This window comes from Stylophora pistillata, chromosome 6, assembly GCF_964205215.1.
Source record: "Stylophora pistillata chromosome 6, jaStyPist1.2, whole genome shotgun sequence".
NCBI classification, from domain to species: Eukaryota; Metazoa; Cnidaria; class Anthozoa; order Scleractinia; family Pocilloporidae; genus Stylophora; species Stylophora pistillata.
Genome location: NC_142524.1, coordinates 9,530,886 through 9,542,869, shown reverse-complemented (window position 1 = coordinate 9,542,869; position 11,984 = coordinate 9,530,886). Strand labels below are relative to the sequence as shown.

Here is an 11,984-nt window from a genome sequence, read left to right as displayed (position 1 = left end):
TTCAGTTGTGTTTATAATTACATGACTCCCCTATGTTGATAAACTACCATAATTTCCTTATCTCTTTAACCAGTGGAGGATATGACACGATTGTTCCAGCGGAATTTTTTTTTCGAAAAAGATGCATGCATCAGTCATGCAAAGCGGGCGCGATATAAACGAGCGGGAGTCGGGAAGGTAAACGACCTTCGATTATGGAGGGCTCCACCATGCTAAAGCAAACTCGAGAAACGAAGGTTTTAGTATTGTATACAGGCGGAACGATTGGAATGAAGAAAACAGATGGAGGTAAAAGATCGTTCAATAATTTTCCTCTATGTTTTGTTTGGCGTCTCATGTTGTCAGACTGAACGTCTGATAACGCAATGATCATATTAATTATGCTTTGTTTCACTTTGTTTAGGATATCAGCCGAAATCTGGCCACCTTCAGTCGCAAATAAAGCGACTTCCTATGTTGTATGATGTTGAATATGCAAAGATTGAACCTAAAGAAAGTGTTACGTCTTTTGGTACTTCCGCGCTGGAAGAGTTAGCCATGCCGTAAGTCTATTTACAATAAGCGTGCGTGTTCAGCTGTTTGAATGAATTATTTAGGCTTTTGTGAAAAGCGTTTAGTTTTTATACCCTGCTGATTTGTTCGATGTGGTCTTAGCGAGCGATAATCAGCTGTTGATTGTAGCAATGTATTTAATTCGAGAGTTACTGTATTACAAAATGTCTGCGTCGACAAACGGGAGTCAAAATTTTTTTCTGTACATCCTTCGCCGGTGTTGATTTATTACGTAATCAAATTTTTTAAAACCTGTGTCTACAGTGCTTCTTAAAATTAACCAAGCTTGCTTTCCTTTTCAAATTGTTTACTTACTCTTCGTCGCTGGACACATGTTTACAAACATGCTTGAGTGACTTACGCGTGATTTCACGTCATAACCCGGCCAGTCAATGATTAACCTTTATCTTTATCTTTAATAAGTATACTCCTAAGACAGCAAAAAAAACTATACTAGGAGTTTCAAAGTAATATCATAAAAAATAACAATAATTTCAAAAACAATGGCACTAAGTAATGAACAACAATTGGTTAAAACTCCTGATATAAGTACGATCTATGAATTACAAATAAATAAATATAAAAACAACAATGAAATATATTGAGTGATTATATAAATATAGCTATAACATAATGTACTATTCCTAAACTAAAATATTAAAACAATTGATAGATGTCAATTAGATGACTTGATGGCTGCAAGAGCAATTGCCTTAAACTCATTTAAGTTAATGTCTTTGGTCTGTATCGCAGCTCAATTTGGAAGAGTCATTCAAAGATTGACTGTGTTTTAACCTGAAAGGAGTTACTTTTCTCTCTAGACACAGTTGTTGTAAACTTTGGCAACTATAAACTCCGTTAATTTAATTTGGAGGGGATACGAAATAAATTCAGCAAATTTTATGATAAAGAACTGCTTTTTTTTTGTTGGAAAAACTCATTAGTGAAGTGAAGTTCATTTATTTGTTTAAGCAGGTTGATTAATTGGCAGCTGTAAAAGCTGATGTGGACCTGCTGTCCTAACCCACCCATCCTACCCCAGGGGAGGACATTCATCACACAGTAATCTCGTGTGTGGGAAATTAACGTCTCCTGCCCCAACCCTGCAGGAGACGGGACCTCCATTTATTCATCCCTATCCGAGAAGACTAGAATATTTAACCATTTCTTTATGTTATAGAAAGGTAGCAAATTCTTCTCAATTATTTTAAGACCTTGAGTGTTGGTCCGGCCGGGGCTCGAACCCTCGACCTCCCACATTACAGTCTGGCGCTCTATCCATTGAGCTAACGGGGAGGCGGTTATTAATGATACTTGTGGTATTTTTCATATACCAGAAGGTGTAAAATTCCCATTTTTGTTGGATTCCCAGGGCTGTGGTCTAGCAGTGCCCGGTGGTCCATGGCACCTTACTTTTGCTCTTGGGTGACTCAGGAATCTTAGTTTTTTCATAAAAAGCATATGCTGGGCACCCTGGATTTCACAGTTTCAGAGCACTAGGCTCCCCTCAATTTTTCTTAGAGCACAGCCTTGATTCCCAATTTGCATGCTATTCATGTTATTTAGATATTTCTGCCTTGAAGCTAGTCCAGAGCACAGATGAATTCAGTACCATAAATGAAGGTAGAAAGACATTTATCGAGTATAAATAATGGTAATAACTGGGCCAAATGGAGTCCTATTTGTACAGGTAATCACATGATTTCGAGTGCAATTTGGAATAAATAAGCATGAGTAAATTTTTTCAGACTAACAAAATTGCGTAAGCCCGTAGGGTGAGTGCAGTTTGTGATCTTTGAAAAAATTTACAAGTGCTTATTTATTCCAAATTGCACGAGAAAATCATGTGATTATGTATTAATAATATACATGAAAAAATACGAGGCAGCTTCTTATAACTACGCAGAAGAAAAGCGCAGGCATCAGGTGCAAAAATAATTTATTCAAGCCCGCAAGTGACATTGACCTTGACATTGACCAATCATTCTGACCAATCAGAATGTCTGGTTTGTTTCTATCTTTGCACTGAATTAACCCTCTTCTGCACTGAATTAACTCTCTTCTGCACTGAATTAACTGAAAACTGCATTCATCTTTACCAATCAGAACTGAGAAATTTTTTCATGTATATTATTAGGTCTATAATCAAATGAGTGATTGACAAAATGGGACAGCTGTGAAGTAGAAGTCTGATTTGTCAATCATGGATATTGGGACGACATGAAGTTCTGTTACTAATTAATCATAACCATTACAATTTCTGAAAGAAAAAGTACCAAAAGGACCAGCAAGACCACAGAGATTGATTGACAAAAGCGAATATCGAGGTATTTTTGAAAACAGTGACAGTGAAAGCGAATTTGATGGATTTTAGTCTTTAGATAGTGGAACAGTGATCCTTTGTAAACATTTGCGATTTTCTGCAAATGTTTCCACTTAAGAAGACAGTTTTCTTTCATAGTGAAGTTGTTTTGTTTTCAAATGAGAAATTAAAAAAAGAATGAGTTGTCTCAACTTTTTGGCTGATAGAACAGCCTATACATAGGTGTGGCGTATACGCGTGTAAATACGATACATTTTGGGAAAATATATATGGAGACAACGTCTTAAGTAAAAAATGCCTCCATTTTGGAAGTTTCCCTTTTTTTTTAGAATAAGTGGTTATTTCTATGGTTATTGTGATCAGTTCTATGGATTTAGCTGGTGGGACTTAGTATGATTGGCTGCTTTAACTGTCTGATTACAGGTGTTTGATTACAGCCAAGTGTCTGATTACACTGTCTGATTACAACTCTACAGACTAAGTAGTGAAAAATGAAGCAGCTAATGCACCAATCACATCTGAGGAAATTACGATGGTTAATATGATTTATTGTGATCAGGAGATTGGCAGTTAATGGGTTTCCAGACTCAAATTGAACAATTATGTTTATATAGAGAATAAAATACCAACCCTGGTGATACCAAGTTGAATTCCATGTCTACAAGCAACCATGTTTTATTTTTTATAGAATCGCATAATTGAATGAAATCTTGCTTTCTGATTGGTTAATGAAGCATGGTATCTAGCATGGAATTGTGGGTTGAAAATGAGGCTATAGTTATAGTTTCCCATCTATGTATATGTTGTGGTTCAATTTTATCCTAAGTTCAAATTTTATTTTCCTTTGTTCTCGGTCATGTTAATGTATGATAATGAGTTTGAAACAAAGGGAAATAAAATTTGAACCAAGGATAAAATTGAACTACAACATATACATGACAACTATCATCAAATAGTAACGCCAATACTGCAAAAAAATTTTCCTACAATGTCATTTAAAATGTTTTCAAAATTATTGTCACCATTTGAAGAGCCAAAACCAAAGAAGAGCACTTTTCAAAGTGAGCTGGAGGTTCTTCTTGCCTTTGAAAAGGCTTTCTGGAGTGCATGCTGTGGACAAAAACTAACAATATTGATGCAGTTTTCCTTTTTTTCTCATTTTTATTCATTTATGCGATTCAAGGAAAATCCATTACCTGACACATGGATTCTGCATTAAATTGCCCATGAAAACCAGTATCAATACGTGCTCTCCTTTGCTCAAAATTAGGATCCACCCTGCCAACAAAAATCTTGAAATTAAGCTCTCTACCTGCTTTTAAAATAAATATTTTAAAGTTTCTTTTGGGCTTAACTTTTTAGTGTATCACAGCATAGCTCTTCAATAAGTCACATTTACTTGTTGTTTACCATTACTCAAACAGCATATCAGCCCATGGAGTGCGAGTGCTATATTATATTAAAGAATACTTACCTCTCAAAGACTCATCAAACATGACAATTGGCGATTGGGTAGAAATCGCACTGGATATTAAAGACAATTACAGTAAATATGATGGGTTTGTGGTGATACATGGAACAGATACAATGGCTTACAGTGTGTCAGCTTTGTCATTTATGCTGGAGAACCTTGGTAAATCTGTGATCTTTACTGGTTCACAGGTAAGATGTCCCACTTTTGAAACTTTTCGTTAACCAGTTAGTTGGTAAAGTGAGAGAGTCATAGATATGATTGTGTGACGATGTTATGCAGAAATTCTGTCAAGTTTTAGTGTATTTATTTGCCTTCATGCATATGAACTAGTCTAAGAAAGTAAATTAAGATTACTTATGGCTGGATTAACGTGGGTGTAATCTTGTAGTCTAACAATCTTTGAATGCTGTCCTTCAGTAACATTTTGGGTAAAACAATAAAAACACCAATGTGGCCTTGAATTACTGTAAAGTATCACAGAAGTCCGAGCTTTCACCGCTCAACGGCGTCATCAGGGACGGAGTCTAACAGTTTAGGGTCCAGTTATTGAAAGAGTGAATGTTTCTAAGCGACAGATAAATGGCCATGCAGTGGATAAGTGTTAAAACTATTTATTACACTATCCATCACCTAGAGATTTTTGCAATGGATAGCAAGAATTTTTTATTTTATCAGGTTCCAATTTATGAGCAGAGAAATGATGGGCGTGACAACCTGTTAGGTGCACTAGTCATCGCCGGGCACTACGTTATTCCTGAGGTTTGTTTCTACTTTCCTCCACTATAGAGTAAGGTTTTGAACAGCAGCCATGTTGGATGGCAGGAACAATAAAAATATTTTGCATAAGAAAGGAAATTTTTTCCCATGGGTAAAATAATCTATTGTTCCTGCCATCCAACATGGCTGCTGTGCAAAACCACTATAGAAAACCACTGCTGGTGGAACAGGGCATCATTGAATAATCAGTAAAAATTACTGTATCTAAAGGAAAAATGTGTTGTAATCAATATATTAGTGTTTTGATTTTCTTTTTGGCAGAATAACTGAGTGTGTTTTTTCCTTTATCAGGTTACTCTGTTTTTCGCTGGATGTTTGTATCGAGGCAACCGTTCCACCAAAGTGAGTGCTGGGAGCTTTGATGCCTTTGACTCCCCAAATCTTCCTCCTTTGGTGACCATGAAGGTGAACATAGAAGGTAAAATCATATTTACTCCTTTACACCTTAACATCAGTATGCATACTCTCCAGACTGTTATCTCAACACATTCCCTTAGGTGCTGACAAGGAGAATTTGTTTAACAATCAAGAGCTTCTTTAGTTGGTGATCATTTTGTATATTCTTGTAACCTTAATGTGTGATTAAGGGGTGATATTGTAAGGAGAAATTAGATACTAATTACTGTTTGGGGTCAAAGGGTTACAAGTTACTTCTAAAGCAGTTTTGAAAATGTCATTACCCTCTTCCCTCTAGGAAACAAACAGATATGTTTCTGATTAGATTGTTGAGTGTGAAGGCATTTTCATCTGTAAAACTCAACCGCAAGGTTATGTCTCTGGAGGTGAAAAAATTAGTTATCAGACACCGTAATCTGTCTAGAAATAGCGAAATTCTTTTAAGCATTTCAAAACCTCTTGTGTGGTGTTAGTTGAATTTTTTAACTCTGCATCCCTTAACCCTTTAAGTCCCAGAAGTGATGATTCTGTAACTTCTTTCTAGAATCATATCATTATATAAAATCTTGCATTCTGATTGATTATCAGATCATTGCAGTTAAACGGTTAGTCCATTCCCCAGGAGGAAACCATTCTATAATTCCAGATTTTTCATAAACTTTTGGTCAAATAAGTTGCTTCTAATGATGTTATTTCCCAGCTAGGAGTGTCCAATGCCTGTGCAACTTTATTTAATTCTTACAGTACAGTGGGATGCAATATTCCGTTCAAACAGTCTTAACAAGTTCACAGTTTGTTCCAACATGAATCCCAACATTGGACTGCTCAGGCTCTTTCCAGGGATTACATCAGAAACTGTAAGTTATCAGAGAATCCCTTTCAAAATAATAGTAGTTTTGTTTGTTTGTTTTTTTTATCCAATAAATATATAATGTTACATTATTTTTGTAAATGTACACCAATGGTAAAACATGTACACAAGAATATATTGTATGCAAATGAGTATGAATGTATTTCTCATCTTTTTTTTTCCTCTTTCTCAGGTGAAAGCATTTCTAAAACCTCCCATGCTGGGTGTGGTCCTGCAGACATATGGGTGTGGAAATGCTCCTAACAACCGCGAGGACATCATTTCTGAAATAAAGAAAGCTACTTGCCGAGGTGTTTTAATTATCAATTGCACTCAGTGTCTCCATGGTCCTGTGGTTGATCAATATGCCACAGGAAAGGTAAGAACTTTAAAAGCTAGGGTTACCTCTTTCATCTCACCTTGTCTCCTCTCAAAAATCTACAACTGTGCAGCATTGAATTCAAGTTTAGAAGTATTCTGACCACCTCTTGGACACTTAAACCCCTAAGATCTGATTGTTAATTCTCCACTCTAGCTGCTGCACATCTCCTTGTAAATTAGGTACAAGAATTTATTGTTATATCTAGATAACAACTTCTAACCGATAAGTTTAAGTTTTCTCATCACTGGTTTGCTTGATAATGTATGTGGATATTACAATGAGAAATTACATAATGATAAATTGCTGTTGGTTATCTTATGATGTGGTCACTAATATGATGTGAATCGTGACCTTTCGACTACACACTGCTGGTCTCCCTCAGGTCTCCCGAAACCAGTCGACCATATCACCCGATAAAGACTAACAGTATTCACTGGAAATGTGGCGACTCACATCATAAGTGACCACATCGCGAGACACACATCAATACATATATCTTATTAACTAAGCGCGAGGGCCGTACTGGGAGAATATCAGCCCGAGGTCTTGACAGTACGGACCAAGCGCACCGAGGTTCGTACAATAAAGACCGAGGGCCAATATTCTTCCAGTACGGTCCCGAGCAAGCTTGGTTAATAAGAGATTTATTATGCGACTGAAGTTCAAAGGGACACAAGTGCAGTATCATGCGGGACCATTCGGGACAGTGCCCGGTCCAATACTGAGAGAATATTGACCGGCAATAGAGCATTTTGATTGGTTGATTTTAGTTATTGGCCCTCTGACTGCCCGGGTCGTGTAATAATTTATTGTTATTGTACTTTACCACGATGAACAAGCACAATCTTTTTTTGAGGAGCTACATTTAATTGGTTAATGACTGGATATTGCAACTGTCTTTGGGACAAGATGGGGTCACGGCTCAGATCCCCCCCTGGCCACATCCCTAGTAAGGGAAGAATTTACCACATTTGGATTGTTCCTGGGTGGTTTAGGGCAGAGTTAAATGGAGAGGGGTTATAAAAGAGTCAGAAAACTCAGTATAAGGGCTACTGTATTTGTTTGTATTGACACCTCAGCAGTTAAATTGTTGTTGTTGCTGGCATAATTATTCGTTATCAGGTGTTGTTAGATGCAGGGGTAATTCCTGGCTCAGACATGACACCTGAAGCTGGACTCACTAAACTTTGCTACGTGTTGGGAAAAACGGAGCTCAGTTTGAATGATAAACGAGAGGTAATGTATGTTGCCGGGTCAGTCTCGCCATTTAAGTTTCAATCTGTTCTTACTTCTTTGTAGTTTAGTTCTGTTAGATACTGAAATTTTTGTTACTTCTCTCTGGTTTTTTTTTTTTTTTTCGCAGCTGATTCGAAATAATATCCGCGGAGAACTCACTGTTGCTCATACAAAGGAACAGTTCTCTCTAAAAGACAACTCATTCATCGCTGCTGTAGCATCGTCATTACAGATTAGCTCCAGCAAGGTTATCATTTTATCAGCTACCTTATTTCCTCGAATAAACACTCACACTCAAATAAATGTTCACACCCAAATAAATGCCCCCATTTTTTAATGTATTTACAAGGGGAATTCGTTTAACAATCAAAGCTTCCTTCCCAGTTTGGCGATCATTCCCTTTATTCTTATTATCTCAACATAAATGATTTACCAGAAATTAGATACTGGTCACCCTTTGGGGTTAATTAGGGTCACCGATAATCATAGGAAAGAAAATGGTAAGAAAACAAACAACGGAAGTAAGCTATCTTGCTCACGAACTTTAAAAAATTGGCATCGCTTACATAAGAGAGTGTGGTCTCCCTCAAATGAAAGTGCTAATATATAAAATAAAAAAATTAGTATGCTCCTGACGTCACCGAGTAGGATGCCGGTTAGTGTTCCTTCCCTTACTTAAGACAAGCCTGTCCACACCTTCTCCCCCTTTCCCCGTCTGCCCCCTCCCCCCTCCCCCCTTGCCCCGTCTGCCCCTCCCCCCTTGCCCCGTCTGCGTGGACATGGAATACTTTTTGTACGAGTTTTGACTTTATTTTCAGGAAATGAAATTCATAAGGCAAGCTCTCCTTCCTGTACTCATGAGCTGTGCTGCAAGTGCTGGAAATGTAAGGACAATGGAAGAACTTCTGAATCAGGTAGGGAAGGCACATTATGCCGTCGGCTTTTGTCTTGAACTGTTCCACTCATACAGCCACAGATGATTCGCTTTTGTTCCTCCCAGAGGGAAGCGCCTTCCCGTCATCCCATTTACCGCTTGCCACTCTGACTCACACTCGACTAAATTGTAACGGACACTGGCAGGCTAAGCTGTGTTACTGTGACCCAGGTTGACGTCTCTTGTGATCAACAATTTCCAAACTGTCTTTTAAAGCGGAAGTCAATGAAACCTTTTTCATTTAAAAAAATCTCGGTTTGGAGGGACGAGCGAAAGAGTGGAGCGAGCGAGGAGGAAACAAAATTTCCTCTCAGACCCCTGCCGTTTCCTGCTCGCCCGCGTTTTTGCATGTGTTTACTGGCCTAGAACATGATTGGGTTCAATATGGATTTTCTGTATTTTTTTTTTTTTTTTTTCTTTTAGGGTGCTAATGTAAATGCCACCACGGACTATGATGGTAGAACTCCTCTTCATATCGCATGCGTAGAAGGCAACACAGAAGCGGTCCAATTTCTTCTGGAAAATGGCGCAATAACGCAAGCTCCAGACAGATTTAAATGTTCTCCTTTAGACGATGCAATTAAATTCCGGCACAAAGAGATCGTCAAAACCCTTCGGAAAGCTGGTGCACAGCTTATGAAATCTTCAATGGAGACAGCGGTTGAACTTTGTCGCTTGGCAGCGAAAAATCGAGTGGATGACTTACTCGTGTGGCAGCTCGCGGGAGCGGATTTAAATTCCAGTGATTACGATAAAAGGACGCCTCTCCACGTGGTGAGTTTATGATATTAAGAAAGACGCGTTCAAAGATTTGAGCCCTTTAACTTTGATTGATTTTGAATGATATCCGGGATTTCATTGTCTTCAGGGACTATATTGTTCCGTGATTGGTGCAGAAATCTCGCACCCTTCCATGCAAGCTGACTCTAATCGCGGCTGTCTCCCGCGCTTTCCCGCGCTTTGTCTTGTGGCCTTACATTGCTCCGTGATTGGTGCAGAAAACTCCCATCCATCCATGCAAGCTGACTCTAATCGCGACTATGTCACCCGCGTTTTCCCGCGCTTAAACAATTTTTGCTTTGAACTCCCATTGGCTCAAGGTAGTATTTTTCGCATTTGGTGAGTTTTTTCTGATTGGCTGTGTTGAATACGTTGTATTTTTGTTTTGTTTTGTTTTTTTTTTTTCTATTGAAGAGATTCAGAGAAAATGTACCCTCTGCTGGAACCATACTTTTGGTTGGGTCTTTTTTTTTTTAACCTTTAGTGACTTGCATCTGATTTATCGTACTATATCACCCTTAAATCAAACATTAACGTCATGAAAACAAGGGAAATGCTCACCAACTAAGGAAGCTCATGATTATCAGACAAATTATCCTTGTCAACACTTCAGGAAGTGTATGTAGAGCAGTGTGGAGAATATGCATACTGATGTTAGGGTGTGAAGGATTAGACTTTTCTTCATGTTTTGAATTTCAGGCCGTTTGCCGCAACAACGTAGATACTGTTGCCTTCTTGCTGGAGCATGGTGTAAACCCTTACCTCCGTGACATTTTTGGCAGCACCCCCTTGGACAATGCTAAGTCGTATGAATTGGTCAAGATTATCGATATGTTAGACGAATACTGCGGAATAAAGCAGTTTAATGTTCTCTCACTAACTAAATGATCTTGAATACTTATTTTACATGTCTTTAAATATGGACAAATAGCTTGTTTCACGTTTTCAGTTGGTAAAACAGGGCGAAATAGTAAACAGCGCGCCAGTAGCGGCTGGGTGAAAAAATGAGGGAAGCTTGGGTCGAGTAGCGAAGAGAACTCCGGTATGCAACCCGACCCAACCTTCTCTTTCTTGCTTCTTTGGCGCCGTTTTTAGTCGCGCATCATTTTACCGACTGAGTGCCTCGAACAAGCTGATGAACAAATGGATTTAGAAGATTCAAAGTGAAATGTTATAAATAAGGAAAATATGTTCAAATTAAGTTAAGTCAAGGAGATTGTAGTACCGTTAAGACTACCAGAGAGAGATGTTTTCAATATGAGGAAGATTGCGCGCGGGTGACTCAACATTATTTAGAAAGGAAAGCGAGGTAGCCGACTTTTAATTCTCACGCGACTGGCAAATTATCGAAAACGATTAAAAACTTGTTATTGACGAGATACTGAGGACAAGTTTCCGTAACGGCCACTTAAAAAAACCTGCATCAGTTTTAGCTTTGCAATACTCCATTGAAAATCGCTCTTTCAGCTGAAACTGCAAAATTGGGAAAGTTGTTTTAAAGTTATTTTTAAAGGCTGTCAACTATTTGAGGGATGTGATGTTATTTATTTTTGTATATGTGTTTTGGGTCGCTCATAAATTTTATTTATAGAAATCATCAAAGTATTTATTCACCATTCGAAGGAGCATGTAGTATGTAGGCATTTTATTTACACGAGAAAATAACTTTCAGTGTTTCGTTCACCAAATTTGCCTTAACATGTTTGTTTGTATTCATGAGAGCGCCAACCGCTATTTTGTTTGTTTGTTTGTTTTTATAACCCTGTAACTCCAAAGTTCTGATTGTGAATTCTACCCTCTAGCTGCTACACATTTTCTTGTAAATTAGTTATGGGAATTTTTAGACTTTCTCAAAGTCGTTCACTTGGTTTTCTGTTCTTTGTACATGTGTTTTGGGTCGCTCACATAAATTTTATTTATAGAAATCATCAAAGTATTTATTCACCATTCGAAGGAGCATTCGCTCGGCTCGGCTCGGGCTTCGCGCTCAAAAGCGCGACTTGTGAGCAAGTCTAGGGAATTTCGTGTTAGATCAGGATAACAATTTTTAGCTGATAAGTTTGAGTACTCCCATTACCTGTTTGGTGGATAATGTATGAATGTGGTAGGAAGAAGTTTTATGTTAATCACATCTGGGAGTGAAAGGGTTAATGGGTTAAGAAACCTTAACGTGAGAATTGTATTTTCATAAAGTATAAGCTGAGTAAAGGAAATTTTGGGAAACTATGATTCTGTGGTTTTTTTTTTTTTCTTTTTTTTTTTTCGAAGATCACGCTTAAG

The 11,984-nt window shown here is 38.0% G+C and overlaps 1 protein-coding gene across 4 annotated transcripts; it reads left to right on the top strand.

The window, feature by feature from the left end:
- Positions 1 to 131: 131 nt before the first annotated feature.
- On the top strand, positions 132 to 11,933 carry LOC111327989 (L-asparaginase-like). 4 transcript variants are annotated; one of them, XM_088725961.1, is made up of 14 exons: positions 403 to 542; positions 2,119 to 2,175; positions 2,820 to 2,879; positions 3,564 to 3,630; positions 4,300 to 4,537; positions 5,025 to 5,108; positions 5,418 to 5,544; positions 6,267 to 6,379; positions 6,566 to 6,751; positions 7,877 to 7,990; positions 8,118 to 8,237; positions 8,809 to 8,904; positions 9,348 to 9,698; positions 10,404 to 11,933. In XM_088725961.1, the coding sequence occupies exons 4-14, from the start codon at positions 3,611 to 3,613 to the stop codon at positions 10,590 to 10,592; spliced, it is 1,638 nt and encodes a 545-aa protein (XP_088582087.1). In that variant the 5' UTR covers positions 403 to 542; positions 2,119 to 2,175; positions 2,820 to 2,879; positions 3,564 to 3,610; the 3' UTR covers positions 10,593 to 11,933. The 4 variants fall into 4 exon arrangements, with proteins under 4 accessions (XP_088582086.1, XP_088582087.1, XP_088582088.1 ...); XM_088725960.1 differs by lacking the exons at positions 2,119 to 2,175; positions 2,820 to 2,879; positions 3,564 to 3,630 and adding an exon at positions 132 to 288 and having other exon boundaries at positions 404 to 542; XM_088725962.1 differs by lacking the exons at positions 2,820 to 2,879; positions 3,564 to 3,630.
- Positions 11,934 to 11,984: the final 51 nt, after the last annotated feature.

Coding starts and splice junctions, on each gene's coding strand:
- LOC111327989 (XM_088725960.1), top strand. CDS start 195: ATGGAGGGCTCCACCATGCTAAAGCAAACTCGAGAAACGAAGGTTTTA. Junction 5,109..5,417: donor GGCACTACGTTATTCCTGAG/GTTTGTTTCTAC, acceptor TTCCTTTATCAG/GTTACTCTGTTTTTCGCTGG. Junction 6,752..7,876: donor ATCAATATGCCACAGGAAAG/GTAAGAACTTTA, acceptor ATTCGTTATCAG/GTGTTGTTAGATGCAGGGGT.